The sequence below is a fragment of the Cyprinodon variegatus genome, unplaced genomic scaffold (assembly GCF_000732505.1).
Source record: "Cyprinodon variegatus isolate N-32 unplaced genomic scaffold, C_variegatus-1.0 Scaffold126, whole genome shotgun sequence".
Taxonomy (NCBI): domain Eukaryota; kingdom Metazoa; phylum Chordata; class Actinopteri; order Cyprinodontiformes; family Cyprinodontidae; genus Cyprinodon; species Cyprinodon variegatus.
In genome coordinates, this window is record NW_015150579.1 from 69,535 (window position 1) to 91,148 (window position 21,614).

At 38.0% G+C, this 21,614-nt stretch overlaps 1 protein-coding gene across 4 annotated transcripts in view; it reads right to left on the reverse strand.

Annotated features, from left to right (window-relative positions):
• LOC107085504 (regulating synaptic membrane exocytosis protein 1-like) overlaps positions 1–21,614 on the reverse strand; it is a 90,720-nt gene that overhangs the window by 57,883 nt on the left and 11,223 nt on the right. For 3 of the 4 annotated variants that reach the window (XM_015375844.1, XM_015375845.1, XM_015375843.1), the window contains exons 2-4: positions 5,360–5,573; positions 2,141–2,152; positions 1,690–1,710 (exon numbers count right to left, since the gene is read on the reverse strand). In XM_015375844.1, coding sequence (XP_015231330.1) covers positions 1,690–1,710; positions 2,141–2,152; positions 5,360–5,573 — 247 coding nt within the window. The remainder of the gene's footprint in view (positions 1–1,689; positions 1,711–2,140; positions 2,153–5,359; positions 5,574–21,614) is intronic. The other variant, XM_015375846.1, reaches the window with a different exon arrangement.

A 21,614-nucleotide genomic window follows, 5' to 3' on the forward strand; every position in this document is an offset into this window, starting at 1 on the left:
TTATTTCTTGGCTGTAGAAACATTGAGACATGACTGAAGGTTCCGGGATGTTGAGAGAAGAAGCCTCTATAGCTAAAACCATATTAATCAATATTAATTTAAAATAATTTACTTCAGTAGTAAAAAATGTGTGTGCAAGAATTAAAATTTGGTTCGATTTTGTTTTCATGATTAAAATCATAGAAAACAGTGACTGTGGTTTATATTGTGAATCCAATTTCATTTAGGTTAGATAAAAACTAAGTCTATGCTGTTCTGACAGAACTCCAGCATCCAGTTCAACTCAGACATCCATGGCAACACTGGGTAAGGCGAAAAAAAAAATATATAATAATAATAATAATAAATAATCTTAAGTGTGAGCTATGAGAATGAGCAGAAGAGTGCTTTAGCTCTTTTTTTTGGCCACAAGTGGCAGTACGGTTAGAAAACTCCCTAATGTCTCTTTAAGGTTGCTGAATAAAAAGGAAAACCAACCAATCTCTTTATAAGGTAGTTTTCGAAATTGTGTTTCAAATTGTGGTATTTTAAATTTGAAATACAAACCATTTGTTTCCAGAACATTGCAAAAGACACTTCATATATACATGTACAGGTAAATAAAACAATACATGTCTGTTTGCATAACGTAGGTTTGAGGAAGTGTGGAATCTCTCTCTAGGTCAGCTGTTGCACTGATGTTAAGACATGTCACTGATAAATTAACTAATGTAGGATAAAATATCCTTGGAGACTCTTTCACCCTTCCCCCTCCCCCTTTCTCAAAGCAAATCAGACCACAGTAACCTACAGTAATTACTTTGACATTACTCATAATTTATCTCTATGGACACAAATATGTCCTGAAATTTGTCCTTATGTTCTTTTTTTCAGAATGTCTTCTGATTTATTTATGATAATTATTAGATCTAGAGGATTGAAAGACTACTGCTGATTAATTAATAACCTTATATAAAGTCAGACCCTTATTTTCTGGGTATTGATAAAAAAACAAAACAGAGCAATGTCTTATTGGCCATTTTTATCACTTAATGTCTGTCCAGTTTGTGGTTGTACAAAAACTCAAGAGACACAAGGAGATAGCAGCAACTATTTAGATGCTCACATAAAACACAAAACCAGAAGCACAACATTTTTTTTTAACCTAAAACACCTTTGATGCACAACTAGATTTACCAGCATGATATCTCTCAAAATTTCATTTTGGCAAATAGTAAAACTTTTGAAAAAATGCAAAGGGGAACAAATAAATTGAAGCCCATCCCGTCTCCCCATGGTAAGGCTGCTCTGGTCTAAAGCACATGGAAAACGTGCACAGGCATCCTTGAATTTTTAGGTAAAAGCTTTGTCAGAAAAAAACTTTTTTGCTACTCATGCCAGCTTCCGTGCCAATCACCATATTTCTATGACCACTCCTCTCCCAGCACAGCCATACTCACAACCAAAGGAAGACAGGGTCGGGATTGCTGATATAGGCTCAGACGCCTCTAAAAAAACAGCCTTTATTTTGTCTCATGCTGCCGTTTTAATGTCTGAATTCATTCTCAGCTTTGCTCAATCTTATGAGACAAAACAATTGACCCTGGCCCATTTCAACTCTAAAGCTGTGAATGAACACAGACCTGAAAGGTGGGAGAGGGAAGAATAGAAGTGACCCATGCAGAGAATTCTTTTACCAAAATGTCTTACCCTGTCCTTCACTATGAGACACTTTGCAAGGGGAGGAGACAAACAATGGACACAGGGTTAGTCATGAAGGTTCAAAAACACATCTGCTCCAGGTGTCTCCAACCCAGGAACGTATGTTAAATGCTGAGAGACATAAACTGTCTGAAAGGTAGCAGATTCCTTCTGCTCAGTAGATTCAATAATCCTTCAGTGGGTTTATGCAAACACTGGCTTTATTCCAAACTGATAGCTCACCATCTTGCATCCTTTTTTTTCTTGCTTTTGAGTTTGAAAATTATATATTTGGCAACATGAAAAAGATAAGAAAAAAGAATCTATATTTCCACATGTTTCGCATTCATTGACAGAGGTCTTAGCTCCAGGTTTGAAAGCAGCCAGTGTACTTTTTTAAGCCTTATAGGACATACACATCATATTTGTGGCACATAGAGAACACAAAAGAGATGCTAACCACTTTGTCCTCCTTTTGTGGCATGCAGTCCAGGTAGCAGAGAGAATTAAGAAACGTGAAGAAAGGATTGGAGAAAAATGGGAAAGAGGTTTTGTCGATAGCAGAAACAATGCGGGGAGTAAAATGTAAGGGAAAGGGAAATTAGTGATGTAGATAGTGTGGAAGAAGAAGAGGCAAAAGACAGAAGGGAGACAGAGGATGTGGTGCAGAAGTTATTTACATTCTGCAGAATTGCTAAACATTCTTCATACTTAGTGAGTTTAAAGATGGTGGACATAACCAAATGCAAATGCACGGGGGTAGCTGTTGCAGGTACATGCATGAACCAGCTTGGCATGATATTAGCATGATGTAAGGATAAAGATCTCCTGCAAAAGGATGAACTCAACTCATCTAAAGCCACATTGCTCCACATTCATCTTTCTTTTTAGCCTTCTAAGCACATGCTTAGAAGGGGCCGCCTTTCACAGTTGCTTTTTACATCTCTGCTTCTCTCTCCTTTAACCCCAGTCGGCCTCAGCAGATGGCCGCTCACACTGAGCCTGGTTCTGCTGGAGGTTTCTTCCTGTTAAAAGAGAGTTTTTTCCTCTCCACTGTCGCTACAAGCATGCTTAGTCTGAGAGATTGCATTCAAGTCAATGAGTCGATGCAATCAACTGGTTTACCTTAGATAGAAAACTTTGAATCAATTTGAATGTATGATCTGGTTGAACTGTAAATGCCTTGAGATGACGTGTTGTGAATGGTGCTATATCAATAAACTGAACTGAATGCTTGTAAAAAATATGTTACTTTTTTAAACCATTTAATATATTCATGTCTCTATGTTGAAGGCATCTTGTGTACTGTAACATCTCCATACTTACTTAAGCCAGTAAGTCAAAATTTCATTTTGACTTACTGGCTTAAAAATAAGTAAAGAAAAACGTATCTGTATAATTACCACTTTACCTAGAATTAAGTCAATTAGAACAGGCACGAGTATATAAATTTTAATAAATTTTGCTTGTTTTTGTACTTTATAAATATGAAATGACACTAAGGGCCTCTTAGTCACTACAAGAAACCACAAAGACAAGAGATGGATTGCTAGACACAACATTAAGCCCTTTCCATGGTCATCTCAAGTTCTCAGATCTGAATCCTATAAAAAATATGTAAGCTGAGCTGTAAACAAGACAGCATAAGAGGGGATCGGGGCTGCAGAACTAATTAATTAAGCTTATAACAATGCTATAAGGTTATTCCTTGGTATTTCATTTGATCTCTGCATTTCTAATTCTCATGACTTATACTCTCTGAGCAGCAGTCCTCACATTCCTGGAGAACTGAGTGGCCATCACACTCTTACATAACACAGGTGCTTTGTTCGATTTCAGCAGCTGCATCCTCCAAAGAAATCGGTCTACCTGGACTGGTTCCTTCGGAGGCTTTGAAAATAAGGAGGCCAGAAGAGTTCAGCTATAAATTCAAACAGGTCCAGCCTTCCCCAGCTGTCACCACGCCTCACTTAGGGTAAGCTCTGTCACCTAGCAACCGTGGCAGTCGACTCACAAAGCAGAGAATGGATGCTGAACTACTTACTATTGTTCTTTAGGATATGAAACACATAATCCATAGTAATGGGTTTCTGGTAGTATAAAGAGACTTAATTTTTTTTAGTGTGTGTGTGGGAGGGGGGTGTAAAGTTTATAATGTTTTATTGCTTTTAATATTTCAAAGTTTTACAGAAATTCTAAAATTAATAGCAGGAACAATAAGGGGAGAAATTGCAAAAAACTACACTGGACTTTTCTGGATATTAAACATGGAAAAACACAAGAATTTCACAACATAAAGTGACAGTGTAATGGCTAAATTCTTAGACTTTGTGCAAAAAAGATCAGTGAACATTTGATCTGTGATTCATAAGTCGCTGTAACGATTATCCTGCTTTGATAAATCATATATAGTGATTAAGTTCGTCTTTTGTCATTTCCACATTTCAACATGTCTTGTGTTTAAAGAGATATATGAATGAATTCACCAGCAGGAAACTATTTTTATCCAATAATCTGAGTGATATTTCAGGTCTGTGTACATGCGATCCCAGTATGATTGCAGTCCCAACTGGGATGAGTGAACACTGAACAGATTGGGCAGCAGCAGGCTGAGGGTGGAGGGCCCAGATTCAGGTAAAGTAAGCAGAAGGAGAGCTCTCTTAAGTTGGAGGGGAGCCCAGACAAGGCTTAGATGGAGGAGGGCTAAGTCCTAAAATAGCAAAAAAAAATGTTGGGTTAAGGGTTGGAAATCACAATGTTCTAAATTGGAGCGACCTGATGTTTATAACTATTAATTGGCTGTTTTACTTTTTTAAACCTTGTCAAATATGACTACTAATGGTCATAGTGTCACTTCTGTTGAATAGATGTTTTAGAAATAGCAAACTGTGACGAAAAAAAATCTGCCATATGTTCAAATTTGATCCATCTTAAGTATTTTAGAATTAGATAAGAACTGTTCAAAGGGTAGATTAAACTATCATACAATTTTTGTTTCAAAATTAATTTTAGCTCACAATGGAATTTATACAATAGGTTCATTATTCAATTAGTTTATCAAAATGGTTTTAAGTTTCCACCCTTAATGCCTGTTGTTTTAAATTATGTCTTAATGTTCACATTAAAAGAAAATAATAATCTGGATAATCGGCTCTACAGTATGTGATCCTTTATTACTTTAAAAAGGGGTAAGTTATATGCACTGATTTCCTTCTTTTGATAATAATTGTGCCTAAAATAGTCTGCAACAAAAAACGGACAAACTGTGTCGCTTTTTCTAGGTGGTAATATGCTAAAGAGATACCAGGTGACTGAAGCTCCTTTTTTGTTCTTTCCAGTCCTGGAGATGTGACTTGAGAAAAGTGACACAAAAGCTCTCATGCTTACTGTGACAAATACAGTGTCATTGCAACACAAAACCCCAAATAGTGTGATTTCTTGTTTAAGTTTGCAAAGCGGCATCAATTCAGAACCATTCATGGTCCATTTTAGGGGTAAAGCCATTCATTTCACACACTTTGGTTTTTCAAAGCGTGCAAGAAAGCAAGAGGATAACGCATATAGACACAGCACAAAAGCAGGGAGGAGCAGCTTTATATTATCTGCAGCAGGAATGAAGTAGGTGAGAAAAGAGGAAAATAAAAAAAAAGAGGAGTATGCCAGAGTTAAGGAGTCTCACATTGTTGGAGCGCAAAGAGACCCGCCCTCCACAGCGAGCGCAGAATTTGGTCTGGCAGTATGAGCAGAGGTGACCACAGCCATCAGCAAACTTTGTCTTGCGGCAAATGCCGCAGGTGGGAGCGTCATCCTTCTGCTGCGTCGGCTGATGACGCGTCTCGACCCCGATGCGACGTACTTCCTGTTTGTAGCTCTCAAACTGCTGGTGCAGTGTCCTGGAAGAGATATTATAAAGGTTGGCTTTAGAGATTAAGCCCGCAACTTTTAACACTTCTAAGAACAATTTCATCCACCCTAAAAATGACATTGAGATAAAACCTTTTGAATAAAAACTACTCTTTGAAAGATATTCAAACCCTTGAACTTTTTCTATTTTTCTTATTTCATACTACTATGTATTTTTACGTTGTGCTGTAAACCATCTAATTTTAATTACCTATAAATCATCACAACAAAGTGCATACATTTTGAATGGAATGTTTTTGAAAATGTTATATAAGAAGCTGAATAGTGCAGCGTGGACATGTATTGAGCGACATTTGTTTTTAAAGCTCTGGCGTCAGAGGTCATTTACTTACTTACTCTGTGTAGTGTGATATTTAAATTTCCTGTCATTTTGGGAATGCCTAAGAGTTTTATTGGGAACCTAACATCTTAAAGACCAAGGAACACAACACACATTTCAGGGACAAATACCTGGTAGGTTACCAACCCTATCCCAGGCTTTAAACATCTAACATATGTCAATTTAATCCACTGTTTGAAATCACAGAGATACATTTAATAGCTGAATGGCCCAGTTAAAGTCAAAACTGGTGGCTGGCATGAATCCCCATTTCATTTACCAGTCTAGCTCTGTCCTGTTCCTCATCACTGCTCATCTTATCCACCTGCTCCTGCTTTTATTTTAACTCCTTGGTCCCAGCCGTCAGGGCCAGACCATTCCTGAGCCTTGAGCTTGATCTTATGTCAGCTCTGCAGCCTTGTAGGCTTCCATGTCTGGAACTCTCTGGCAGCGCCCGCTGCGTCTTGTCAGCCAACCGGCTGGAATCATCCTCGTTCTCTTGGCACGGACTGAACAGTCAAACCAGGTTAGTGACTCACGCATTCTAAATCATCCTCCGTCACATTTCCATAGTCACTAACCTGTGTTTTTCTCCAATAGACATTCTTGCCTCAGAAGCCCTAGCCACTGCAGCCTCTGCCGCTGCAGATCCGTTTCTGTCATTGTTTGAAAAAACTTTTTTGAAGTATTCCTCTATCTTTCTTGCCTGAATTCTGGGTCCTACCTCCTGAGCCACTACACATCCAAACTGACTAAAAAGGGATCGATTTAGCAAATATAGAATGAAAAACCTTTTCAATGTTTTAATATGCAAAACTGGTAGGAAAATATCTCAAAAGTCATAAAACTGTAAATGGGGTCTAGCACCATTGTTCTTCACTGCGATAAAAGTACCATTGATGGTTATGGAGTACTTGTAAGTCTACCAGGAACATTATTTTAATTTTTTGGCGGGACAATTTTAAACGTATTACTTTCATTAAAAGATTAGTAACATTTAAAATCATTAAGAATAACATAACGTTTATTCAGAACATTCGTGGAATACCAGAATGAACTAAGGAACCAGATAGAAAGCCAAGAACAAGTACAGATGGAAATTGTCTCTTTTTCCACTAAAATCAGAGATTAGATTTTGAAATTACACCTAACCCAATGTAATTACTCCGGTTATGGGATCAAAAACCAGCAGGATATACAATTCTTTATTTTACCTGCTAAGTCCTACAGTAATAACTACATGGGCTGATTTCAGTGAATGTATCAGAATTAAAAACAATTTTTTTTGTTAAATTAACCTTACAGTGCTGCTTTAAACTTGATATGTTCTTAGGAGGTACTTTGCTTAAAATAATAATAAAAAATGAAATTTGAAGATTTTTCAAATATAAAAAAGTCAAGGAAGTATTAACAATTTTATAAAGCATTGGATGTTACAGATCCAGACAATCATGAAGCCAACAATTAAAGCAAAACATGTTCTGTTTGAAAAAAAATAAGGAGATCTTCAGCTTGCTTTGTTAATCAGTGGTTCATGGGCTTTTCTCCTGCCTGTGATGGAAATAACATGCGAGATAATTGCAAATCAAGGAAAGCTAGCCCCCCCACACTGTCTTTAAACTGAACTTTTTGAAGTGTAGTGCGTTAAGGGCTGCCGACATGCTCTATAGGCATCTCACAGAGGGGGAGTGAAAACTTCTTCCTTCACAAATACAGTGAGAGTTTGTCCGTCACCTGTTTGGTCTTAAGCTCAGTAAAACAGAGAAAAACGTCCTTCTACATTCTCTTATTTCGCTCTCTAAATCAACTACCGCTACTAATAGAAAATGAGTGATTCTTAGCAGCCTTGTTTACCTGGATGTGTTGAAAGCAGACATGTCTTTGATGATATGACCTTCACTTTGTGGCTGTAAAACAGACTGAAAACACAACTCCTCATATGCCGAAGGAAGCTTTTTCCTGTAAAAATGACTAAACAGACAATGATCCCTCACCATGTCACATCCACAGCCAACTAGCGATGCTTACAGATAAAGGTGTGAAAGCAAAGCAAAAATAAAAATGCTGTTTTTGTCAGTCTGTAGTGAAAAAAAGTTGTCCACACAAAACTAAGAGGTAATCCAAAAAGCAATTCGAAATCCATGAATTAAGAAATAATTTCAACAAGAAAAGATATTGTTAGCACACGGATTGGGTCTGTTAAGATGTCTGTGGCTTAAATGCTGCAGTAACAGACAGCCTCTCTGCACAGTTGGAACGGGGAGGTGACTGGCAGTCTGGGACTCATCATGGCCAATCAGCTGGTATGTGGAAAAGGCTGGAACATTCAGCCTGTGATGTGAAATCTCCAATAAGTTCTTGAGAAATAAGAATTTTACCATAAAAAGGTTTTATCCTTTGGGATGTCAGCTTCTGTCAGAAGCAGCACTGATGTTGTCTGCAATAGATAAGGCTCTTAGGGTATCTCCTTTTTTTTCCTCAAAGTTTTTTATTGTCATTACACTGTCACAAGTACAGAGGAACGAAATTAACTCTGTGCATTTAACCCATCCCCTTAGGGAACAGTGGGATGCTATTGTGCAGCGCCCGGGAAGCAGTGTGGTTTTAAGGGTATTTGCTCAGGGACCCAGAGTGGCAGTCTGTGGGAGTGGGGCTCGAACTCAGGACCTCTGGATTCCAAGAGCAATGTCCTAACCACTAGGCCGCCACTCCCCAATCGAAAAGAGGATTCTGGGTTTAATTCATGGCCCGGGGTTAACCCCAGACCGGGGAATTTGCATGTTCTCCCTCTGCATGCTTTTGTTCTCTCCGGGGACTCTGTCTTGTACATGTACAGATTAATGACCAAGGATGATGATATAAGGTATATTGATTTATGAACAAGATTTTAATGCAGAGTTGTTTAAAAATGAGCTGTTCATTACTTAAACAGAGGAGTTTCCATTGCTATTGATCTTCCTGTTTAAAATATGTTTCTAGTCAAAGCAATCCTCTGATTAAAAAGTTAGACTATGTACACAGCAAACATTTGCTAGATATACATGTTTTCTACAAAGCAGTTGTTTCTCACAGGATGATTTTTAACTACACACTTTCTCCTATCTCCATTTTCCACATAAATATATCATCCAGTTATCTATAAAGAAAAACCGTGCACGTGTGTCAATGGTTAAAGACGTATGGAATACCTAAGGTATTTAAGTGGTAACAGTCTAATCAGGCTTTAGGGTCAGTCTTTAAGGGTACTTAATTTGAGTTTTTGAAGAGTCCAAAAGTTAACTAAGTTATCTATTACAGATATGGACTGGTTACAGGTATATGGTAATCTTTTTTGATTAAGGTATGTTTTACTATTGCTTTCTTCACATTGTTGTAAAAAATGTCTTCCAGTTTCTGTGCTTTAGTTATTTCACCCATACTGTATGTGCTGGATTCCAGTACTCAGCCTCTTCAGCATCCCAAAAAAGTAAAAAAAAAAAAAACCAATGGACTTTTTTTTAAGTTTTCAGAATAAATGATCCTTGGTAAAATCAGTTGTTTGTCAGATCCTCCTGTTAGACAACCTGTCTTTTACCCTGCTGCATCACATTCCCCTTTCCCATATATTTCTGTCCCCAAATGTGTCCCACGCTTTCAAGAAAGATCGGTATGTGTATCCAATATTTTATGAATGAAAAGCACAGTTGAAGTTTATGTGGACACGGCAGAAAACAACCACCCATCACACTTAATAACGCGATATAAATATGGTAACTTCAACAGGCAAAATAACAGCCAAACAGCAGGTCTGTTAAACAGCTGAATGCAGCCTGTATACCTGCGCAGACAGCCCAATTAATTAGACAAGTTGGTTTACTCTGGGTATTAAATAAAGTATAAAAAAAGTTCTATTTATTTATTTATTTTTTGTGTGTCTTACTCTCTGGATAATACTAAATGATTGACATTTAAAACAACTGGCAAGATACCCAGACCTGGGCTGTCAGGCAAGTACATCCTGAAAGTAAGATGCTGAAGGAAGTCTCTGAAATCCCCAGTCTCTCCTCACTGGACCTAACTGAAGCTCTACTGTCTATGTGGAAGTACATAAAATCAGGGCAAGACTGAACACGTTTAATTTTCATAGGAGGTCTGCAAGGAGGAAATATTTGCTCTGTAAGAGCAAGACTAAAAAGGCCCACTTACAGATTTGACAGATCTGAATAGAAATGTGTTCATATTAACTGGATTAAATGGGATTGGGAAGTGCCTTAAGATGGCTTATGTGGTAAAGTTAGGCAGTAAATGTATGAGTGAACTTAATTTGATTTTGATTCATGATAAATCGATACTAACTATTAAATATCTTAAAGGAAATTAAATGTGTTTGTTTCGGCCAAATGCCAAAAAATAAACATTTAAGATCAAAGCAAAAATCTATAAAGAAAAACAACTGCTTTGCTGTTAACATGTTAACAAATTATGAGCTATAATAAAACAGTTATCATAGATTCAAACTGCCACCCTTTCTCTCACAGATGTTCAGATGTTTTTTAAAAGGCTCTAAATTAACTCTTAGATGACTCGAGTTTGGAAAAAACCCACAGCTATTCCTCAGAATAAAAAAACAACATGACAGTAACGTCATACACCTGACCTCTGACCCACAAGACCACATGTATCCTGCCAATGGGAGGCCAGGGGACTGAGCCAAGGCCTGGTGCCATGGGAACAGCTGTCAGACACACAGGGTGCATGGTCGGTTATCATGGCAACGCAGTGGCGTCAGGCATCACGTGTTGGCGGTTGTTAGTACGCCAGATTTTCTGGCATTTCCGTGTTCAGCACAAGGCAGTTTCGGTATTTATGAATAAATCTGCTTTCCTTCTAGACAGGATATACTCCTCTCTCTTTAAGAAGGAGAAAATAACAATTCAATATATGATCTTTATAAGTAATATGAATCGTCCAACTCCTGAAACACAATTCTGTTTTTTAACTCTCCAATTTGTCCAAAGATACAGATACAGTAAACAGGTTGGATCGATGTAGAGAAGAGACTGAATCCAGGAGGTGAAATGACACTCTAGTGTTTGGACTGAATTCAGCTGCAGAGGTGAACCTTTATCATGCAGCTATTTTAAGCATGAGTGTATTCCAGAGACTCCTTTCCATCAGGGATTTGATGGCGTAAAATCATAGACATCTGATACAGTACTTCTCTGTACCACCAGGTGAGGACAAGCTCTTGGTGTTCACTCAGCTGTGTGTTTATTGATTACATGCCTGAGCCATCTTGCGCCCCTGGGGTCAGATGCAGTGCTTGGGAACACAGGAAGTGACAGAGTACCAGACTGGTTTAGTTGAGTCATGAGATTTCCAGGTGGCTCGTGTGAAGGAACATCAACCCCTTCTTGATTTACAGTACATTTTCTACAGAACACATGCTCAACCCAGTTGCTCAAATATATCTGTTTTATGTTTAGCACTGGAAAATACCAAATATCAACATCACCACAACTTGCATGCCTTATACCTGGGAGTGTTTTAACAACTTCAGTTTCAAGCCTCATTAATTCTGACTGTATGCTATAATAGTGGCAATATACAACTTTGACAAGTTATTTATGCCTCCATTGATGTTAATTCTGTTAAGGCTTTTTTGTTTATTTTAAATATTTCATATCATCAGAAAAAAATATAATTAATAACACAAACAAATGTTTTGAAATAATAATTTCTTAAGGAGGGTCAAATAAATCCCTCCTAAGACTAATAATTGGTTTAGCCATACTTGGTGGCAAAAACATCCCACATGTGAATAAGTAATTTTTTTGAATAAGTGTTTTAGCCACGATTAAGTGTTGTTGTATTTTTGCATGAATGGCCTGAGTACACTCATACTCCTGGATCTTAATGCCATGGTATAGCGCTGGACCTGAATGCAGGGAGAAGGCAAGCAGGTTAAAGAAAATAAATGATTGCAATAAACTGAAATAAAAAATCTTCCAAAAACTAAAGTTGAGTCATTCTGACTAACTGAGAGATTCTAAGGAACTTAAGTGTTGATTCAGTTTGGCTCCCTCAGTGGACAAAATCTGTATTGTTTTGTCTGAAGGAAGACAACATTTTCCAGCAGGAGCAGCACATGGCTTGTAAAATCCTGATCTCCTGCAGTTGTATTTAACTACATTTATGTTTCCAGTGGCTGTGTGAAGGATGAAAAGCAATGAGCCAATGATTCTAACTATGGAGCCATATGATGATGTTGAAAATGATAAATGTTTAACTTTGGTTTGTACAGTATTCCCTTCACCACCGATGCCGACCACCTCATCCGATTCATCAGCGAATGATGTAAAGACAAGTTTAGAGCTTTGAGAAGATAAGCATAATGTAATGTCACAGTAAATATTTGTATAAATCCCAGCAGGAAGGTGCCGTATTGCCAGAATATCAGCCCTCCACAGTTAGCACGAAAATACAGTCTCTCAGGGAAATGTATTCTGCCTGTATAACAAACGCGGAAACTAGAGAAGTGACGTATACCCTAAAGCAGTCTGCACATTTGTAGTTGTTTTGTGTGGCAGGTTTACTGAAACTCTCCTCAGTTTCTTAGTATTCGTGAAAACGATACTGACCCCTCAAGCCATGACAAAGGTCTCATTCAACTAGTTGTAAGTCAACGTATAATCACAAAAGTTATGAACATTTTTTATGAAGGTTGAAAAAGTGTTGGTTTAAGTCTGAGGGATGATTACCGAGAAAGTAGTAGGTGGTTGGTTAGCATATTGGTAGCATAAACAAAGAAAATATCAAAAGAGAGCCAAACATAAAACCAACGTTACAAAAACATGACAACCCAAGTGGATTTAGGTATGAACTCTCACAACTCCAAAACCTTTGTATTTCACTTCTTTGTGTGCTTTTAAAAATAGTTTTGGATAGCTTGAGCTTAAACTAGTGACTGGATAGTTTATTGAAGAAAGCAGATTTCCCAAAACCAACAATTAAGGCAGGTTGTCTTTCGCCTAAGGCTGCATAACACCAACATCATCAAATAACCACAATGTGTGCTGCAAGTTGAATAAGCCATGAACTCCAGTAGACAACTGAATGTACCAACCTTTCTTTAAATCAAGGCAGTTTACATTTTTAAAAATCTTTGGACTTTGTGCATGCTCAGACTACTTATTGTTTTATTTTTATTATAAATAGGTGTATACACAAAATTGTGCCATTAAGTTGACTGGCCAATAATGCAACATAACATTTTGCCTATACTTTAAACTTAAATCGGCATTAAAATTAAGAGCATAATCTTTTTTTATTAATTAACATATCAACTACCAGCAAATCATTTGAAAGACTTTATAATCTGAGATTTGAGTAAAATAGATAAGTTTTAATTATGGAAAGAACATGGGAGATATGGAATAGCCAAGAGATGATAAGTAAACCTGACAAAATCTCTGGGTTCACCCGAAGATGCTTTTACACAACATATCTCCTACACAACACTCTGGGAGTGGAAATATCACCTAGTCAGTTACTATCATGGAATGGTTATACGCCACTGACAAAAAGAACATGTTAGATTTTTTCAAAATATACTTTTAAGGGTTAGTAGTTTAAGAATATACGCACTAACATACTGTAGTAATGTAAGAGAGTACTGGGCCATACTAATAAATTCAGAATATTATAATATAATGCACTCACAGCAAAGTTGTATTATGTGATGAAAAGTTGGTTTACTGGGAAGAAAGCTTTGCTAGTGCTGAGGGTCTGATGTGATCAAATTTGGAACGTCAGCCCAGTTTTTCAAGGCAGGGGGAAGGGTTTACATAATGGTTATCTAATTTCATAGTTTTCCTAATATATGGCCTTACTTTGTTATATATATTCCCATAACATTACATGTTTATTCTCATAATGCAAAAACTTAGTTCTACTGTTTTAAATTTAATCTCATTCATTAATGATTTTATTCTCTTAGACCCTTATTTATTTTGTTAATATTACAACTTTTTTATACTTGAACCTCAAGACCTCACAATTACGAGTTTATTATTGCAACATCAAAACTTTAACTTTATAAAATTGTGGCCTTATTATCATAATTAAACATTAAAAAAAATATATTATGGCCTCAAAACTCCATTGTACCAACACCAGCAGTTAGCTTTGACTTTTGCTTTTTAACTGTCAGACTTTTCAGATTATCTCACAGTTTAATTATTAAAGTTGTGAAGCTACACAACTTATAAAAACAGTGACTGAGCAAATTAATCTTGTGGTGAAAGTGAAACATAATATTAGTGTTTAAGAATGAATTGGCTCTGCAATCTTTATTGCCTTTGGGGGGGCAGAGAGTCGAACAGATGTCGAAAACCCACACACAAGACTGACTTATGTCTCTGCAGACCAGAATCTACAAACCACTGTTCCACTGTGCTGAAGGGGAATGTGGGTGTAAATCTAGTGTTGGCATGTGGCTGCAGTCTGAGTGGTGTGAAGCGAATAACAGACCAGCAGAGACACAGAGCCAGATGTTGGTTAGCCCAGCTGAGTCCCTGTCAACACCAATGTGTAGAGAGCCACACACACACACACACACACACAAAACACACACAGGCAACAATAAAGTGACCTAAACCTTAATGTGTGTGTGCGTGTATGAGCAGGTCTCAGACACTATACGCTCTATTAAGCCCAGAAGGCAGAAGAACTACTTCCCTCTTCCATCCTCATCCTCTCTTGTTCTCTTCATTGCTACATCCCCTATCCCAACAGATTTACCAGTTACTGGTGTTGAGTTGTTAATTAGCACCTCTAATAATACACTGCCAAACGATGGGGAGGAAGCAACTTGTGCGCAGTACTATTTCTGTCTGATCAGCTGATTGCCAGTGACGTCTCACAGACTCTGTTGGAATGGCAAAAGAAAAAAAAATGAACTCTGGAAGTTTTAGACTGTGGTTAAAAAACAACAACAACAAAAAAAAAACAATTGTGACATATTTGCATTAAATTATCACAAATTCCACATCCACCACTACTCCTCCGCACCATCCATTACGTCTTCTCCGTCCATCACCGTCAAAATTAGGAGCTGGGCTATTTTTTGCTTTGCTGTAAAGATCCAAAAGATCACAGATCAAGATCCAAAATTACAATCGCACCAAACAGGAAAAAGAACGTCGAGAAGATCTGGTTTGTCAAATCAAAATATTGTAACGATGGATTGGTAACTACAAATTAGCTTGTAATTCTTAAATATTCCCAAAAATGAAGGCCGTTCAATTAAATGATGCAAATTATTGGTATTTCAACATACCAGGAAGCAGATTTCTCATCTCGATCAAAATTTTTATTTTATACTGAGAGGCTTAAAAGTTTCATCTAATACAGTCAAAACCTCCATAATAATATAGCGCATGCTCTCCTCAAGCATCAAGGAAGTCGGAGCGAAGCTGGACAAGAGGAACCACGGAGATTGTAGGCTTTGCGCAGGCGGTCTCGAGCGCAGCAGGGCGGTTGTGTAGGATGCGGGATTTTTGCGTAAAACATGCAGAAAGCAGCCCTAGAGGACTGACTTTAGAAATGCCTGCTAAATACCAGAGTAATTAATGCTGTGTCTAGAAGTCTACATATGTTTCATTATATTTGGTATGACTGCCTTTTAAACTGTTTGACTGTCAAACCTTTACTTTCACAACCATCACAAAGGCTTTTGCTGAAAATTATCTCTCAACTTCTGATGGAGCCAGAAACGAGAATAGGCAGAGTGATGAAAATCAGGTAAAGGAAGGAGAAGCGAAAGCAGAAGGATCAGGAAGAGGTAGCACACAAATTCCCATAAGTCTTACTGTCTCTTAAAAAGATGGATCGAAAAACTGCGGTCTGCAGGGACGAGGTGAAAGAAGGAGAGGAAGAAGAAGAAGAAAGCAAAGGCTGAAATAAAAGAGCAGTGTCGGAAGCAAGCGTGGGCCAGAAAGCAGCAGAGGAGAGAAGGCGATGCATCCGGAGCCTCTCTAAAAATACCCAGTAGAGGAGTGGATGATGGAAAGAGGCTGGAGTGACAGAAGATGGAAAGAAGGAGAAAAAGCAGATTCATCTTCTCAGGAAACTGACTTCATGAAAGCAGCAGTATTTTAGTTTTACCGGAATGGTTAGAAAAAATCCAGCTGAGTAAACTGCAAGAGGGAAGAAATCACCTGCTGAAAACAAGAAAAAGTGAAGAACTAGGAGAAAAGAAGAACAGATGGATGCTTACTAACATGCAAATCTCTTTTTGTTTTCTTTGTTTGCCTGCTGGTTTTTTCTCCATGACAACTTGCTCATGTTTGATTTTCTTCACTGTCAGGAGGCTTTACAATGGAACATGTCAGTGCTAGAACCAGAACAACCCAGATGGACAATGTGTATTTATCAGTAGGGCAGCCATTTCTCAAACAATCTGGTCCCATTCTCCTGAATAGCAGAGCTTTGTTTGCCAGCTGTCCTTTCATCCAGCATTCAGGTCGAACATAACACCTCAGGTTGAAGGTGTCATGCAGGCCTGTTGGTTCAGTGAACATCTTAAAGAGATTGAGGGAGCTGATTTTGGCATATGCATATTTCCCTATTGTTAGGAATGTGGGTTTTACAGCTAAACTTTTTGTTTTTGTTTTTCTTTACAGACACCCAGTCATGTATCAGATACAATAGTTTATCGAACCTTTTCACTTGTGACTATGTTATAACAAAAAACCTTGAAGTATTTATTGTGTTTTTTATGTGATAGATCAGTGTAAAGTTGTGAATAATTGTAAAGTTAATAGTTTTAATAAATTTATAGACCCTAGAGAAAATTCAATATAGCTTCTTATCAATTGTTTTAAATAAATATGTGGGGTATATTTGTGTTAAAAACAGTAGTAAACACTTAACTAAACTTTTGGACACGATTACATCATCTGTTCATCTATTAACTCTTATCCTCCCCCAGTCACTGCAGTTAAAAAAAAAAAGAAAAAAAAATGTTTCACTGCTGGGAAATAGTTGAGTTTAATGTGTGGCAGTTTTTCCTTAAGCAAAGTTTTGTCATGTTATTGATCCAATGTGACAAAAATGCCCACTCCCATTTCTCTCAATTGCACATGTTTGGACCCTAGCACTTGGTTTTGCGCGTTCACGTTTAAGGTTTGTGTGTCCCAATAGTTATAAGAGCTAGGGGGAAGTTCCCTCCAAAACTTATCATGATCCCTTCAGACCGAGTAAGGTCAGGAGCTGAATTGGGAACAAAGTGGATTCCCAGAATACTTTGCAAAGTCATTCAGCAATTGGAGAAATGGCATCCCGCAGTGGGAAAGAACTGCACAAATCTATATAAAAAAAAAAAGTATATTTTCACACTTAACCATGCATTTTTTTTTTAAATATGTCGGAATGTCTTAGTTAGACCTAAATACAATTGAATTCCGTACTGCTGTGTTATACATGAATTTAGCAAAATTGCTATTTTTGTTAGGATCCTCAGGCTTGCCCTCCAGAGGGCGCCGAGGATCCTCTTCTGCTCTGTGTTTTTTCCCTTAGGGTTGGAGTTACTGTGGGGATCTGGAGATTACCCTCCGTCTCCAGCAGAGTGCGCCGTGGGTCTTCTGGAGCTGGAACCTTCCTGCACACCTGTTGCTAATCCTCTCATCAGAAGACCTCTCCTATATAAGCTGACTTCAGACCTTGCCTCAACGCCGCAGTGTTGATCTTAGTTGGTTAGCAACCTGAGCCTCTGTTACTGGAAGAATCTTGGTTATCTCTAGTGTGAGATCAGATTCTAACTCTTCCCTGTTTCTGCCTCACAGGAATCCTGTCTCTTCGTGAAACTCTGGATGAGCTTAACCTCCTGTCTCCTCGTGAAGCCCTGGAAGAGCTGCCTCACTGGTAACCTGTCTCTGGCCTTAAGCTCTGGGAGAGCTGCATCACAGGAAACCTGTCTCCAGCCAGAAGCTCTAGGTGAGCTTAACCTGCTATCTGCCCTGGTGAGCCAACCCGAAGATTCCTACGTGGATTTAACCTAAGACTCCTATGTGGAGTTTCCCTGGAGGTACCTACGTGGAATCAGCTTGAAGAATCATATGTGGATTTTCCCCGTTGTTACCTGCTAAGAGCTGGAAGCTCAGCCAGAAGATCCCTTTGTGCTAATCCCCTTTTGATGTCTGCTGTGAGCTGGAAGCTCAAATCTTGTACTGCCCTGCTAAGCCTGAAGCTAGATGCTTAGCCTCTCATGAACTCTGCTAACCCACAGTCTCCAGTCCCAGTCAAGACTCCAGTGAACCAGCCCCTGACCCATTCCAGTCCCAGTGCTTAACTGTGTGTTTCTGAACTTTATTAAACATTTTGAACTTTTTCCCTGCCTCCTCCGTGTGTGTTCTGCATCTTGGGCTTGCCTCCGTTTACCCATCATGACAATTTTTCATTTTACACAAATCTATAGAGTTGTTTTTTTTTTTTTTTTTACGTAATGTAGGATAATTATGACCACTGTGAAGTTGGTTAGAAGTTGGGAATTGAATATTCCAGCTCCACAGAGTCAGCAGGATCTACCTCATGGTTGATCCGACTGAGGGACTCCCGATTTCGGCTGCTCTCCTGAGCAGCTGAGAGACGCTGGCCGTGGAGTCCCTCAATCAGATCAACCGTGAGCTCGATTCCGCTGACTCCGCGGAGCTTGAATATCCATTATCCAACTTCTAAACAACTTCACCGCAGCATGATTATGCATGACAACTTTTTAAAAAATCACATTATTACCATTTCTATCTTGATGGTTGGAATTGCCACAGTCACTATAGCAGCATAGACGGTATAACGTTATGCATTATTGTCATAGTGCTTGTTTACTGCACAGCTATAAGGCATGATTTTTCAGTTTTATGAGTAATATATCCGTAGTTCCTGGGCAAATTCATATGAAAAAAAACTTTTGTCAATTGTCTTTTCTGTCAGCACAATAATTTATCACTATAAAATAATTACCAACAACTTTTGTAAATTAGCTTTTTTTTTTTATTTCCTTAAAAAATGTCAGTCTCCCATAGCGTATTGGACCCTAGAATGTGTACGCAAGGTGTGTTGTCTTCTCGTTGTCTATCTAATCTGGTTATGTGGGCTAATGTTTCAGGAACTGTGGAGCAGACCAAAGCCCTGATAAAGTTTAGAGCAGGAAATGAGGAGCAGTTCAGCCAGAATAAGTTTACCACAAAGCAACTCTGGGAGTGCATAGCCTTTCCTGCCATTTTTACAATCACATTCTGATCATGCATTCACCAACCCTAATGTTCATCACTGTAGGACAGCGGTCAGAAAGGATCTTCCACCACTGGGCCCCCACCTACACCGATGTCATCCCAAGCATACTCATTGCAGATTATGCAGATAGATGCAAAGAGGACTATAATTCAACCATGGCTTCTCCCTGCCACTTTTCAGGAATACACAATTTATTGCTGTTCTGCTTGTCTTTCCTCACTGCCATCTTTTAAGTTCCCCTTTTGGCTACTTCTTAGATTAAGGATTTCCTTTTGTGGTCTGTCAGTTGGGGAGAGGTAGTGCTGTCTGGGTAGGTTTATAGTTATATCAAACTGTTAAATCGTAACCCTGCTCCAAATTACTATGACATTTTACACTTCTTACAGCATTGGTTTTTTTTTCTCACTATTATTTTTAGCTGAAAAATTAATTGGGGCAATTAGTGGATATTCCTTTTCAAATAAGCATTTTTTTTTTTTATTTGGCCTGACTCCAAATATATGTTTCTGATGGACCTATTCACTTTTAAAGACTTAATTGTGTTACTGTGCCCTTACCCATACCCAGATTTTCTGTCAAAAACTGCACACAGGAAACACTCATAACACAATATAAAAAAAAAGTAAATAAATAAATTTAAAAAATCAGCTGATAATGAGATGCCAAATCTAATAGATTCAAGCATTCCTTTCATAATACCTTCTTTGGGAAGACAATACATGTATTTAATAACTCTAATTAAATTACCATATGCAGGGGCCACTGTATTTAACACAACAGTACCAACTAAAACTTTGGATGTGGTATTTTTATATATATATTTTTAAACTTCTCATCCTCATTCATTTATAAGAGAAGAGGATCTCCAGTAAAAAAGATCCCAGTCATAGAGCATAGATCCATAATGATGGAGGATTTCGCTCATAGCTGTAGACTGCAGCAGCCGCTCCCTCAGACGGTGCTGGGCTGTTGATAACTCTCTTATTGATGTTGTGATGCACATATGAAGCAGAGTGCTTTTTTGGCATCAGCCTCTCAGCATATAAGTGTATGTTTCTCTTTCTTCTCCTCCTCATGCATTTATGTTTCCTCTCCTTTCCATTTATATCCCATCTTAGCCTCTCCATTTCCTTTCCTCTTCTTTTCTTAGACAACTTGTTCTTCCACGTCACAGTTTGCAGTTTATGTTATCAATTTTCCATGATCCAGTCTTGTTTTTTCTCTCTCTCTTTTGAGAAACTCTAAAATATAGAGATAATTTCTGTAGATCATTATCTCTTTACTTAGATTAGATTATATCTTTACAAGGGGGGGGGAATAGGATCCAGCAAAGAGTAACTGAAAAGGAGGTGTTTATATGGGAGACAGAAACAATGTGAGGACTAATTAGCTGATAGGGAGCAGGTGTAGATGGACATAACTAGAAGGAGCTAAGGGAAAGGAGACTGACTGACACAAGGAGGCAACCAACTAAAGAGTGTTTTAACAGACTCATATCTCTTCAGGCATTAGTCACTTTGCTCAATAAGGAAACAGATTTTGGCTACATATTTTAGTTCTTATAATTTTGAGAAAATGTTTGTATAAATTGTATATCCTCTGATGAATTCCCACTACGTGTTTGTTAAATAGTATTTTTTATTATTGTTTATTTGATGTTCTATTTGTATTTTTTTCTTTGTTGCTACATGCAGAGAAGAGAAAGAAAAACTTGGAGCGGCGGATCCAATAGAGTCCTTTGAACGGACATTTATAATGTAATCTCAGGATTCCCTCTCGGTGCTAACACAGGCTGACGTTAGAAGGGAAAACAGATGTAAAAGCCTGGTGAGCCCAAGCAGAATGCACTTGCATTAAACTTTCATGCTAGGGAGGTCTGGGAGCTCTAAAAAGGTTAGTCCCTCTGTCTAACCCAGTCAGGTACTGTGAAACACCACCTATTTCAATCGCCTGTGAGGGGGAGAAGTTACACCTGCTTTATGTCTCATGTTGTTCTCTTGGTCACTCTAGCTGCTGATTAACCAGATCCTGAGTGCAGTACAGCTGAGTCAAGATGACTGCTTCCCAAACCAAGATAAAACATTTTACTTATATTTTACTCCTATATTTTTTATTATTACAAATTAAATTATAATTTTCCAAGTAAGCAGTTTGACTGACAGAAATAGAAATGCATGTTTTCCCAAAGCTTGATTTCACTTGTTTGTCCTCAAGCCAGATGTAACGGACTGAAAATAGAGTTTTAAATACAAAACAGATAAACGTAACATTCTTAAAATAAAACATGTAATATACAATTGTGCAATATCTTCTTCATGTTTTGAAAAGAAAAAATATATTCTGTGTTATGAAGCTTAAGAGAATATTCAATCTGTACGACTCTTAATCAGCCTAACCTGGAACACCTGCTGACATCCCT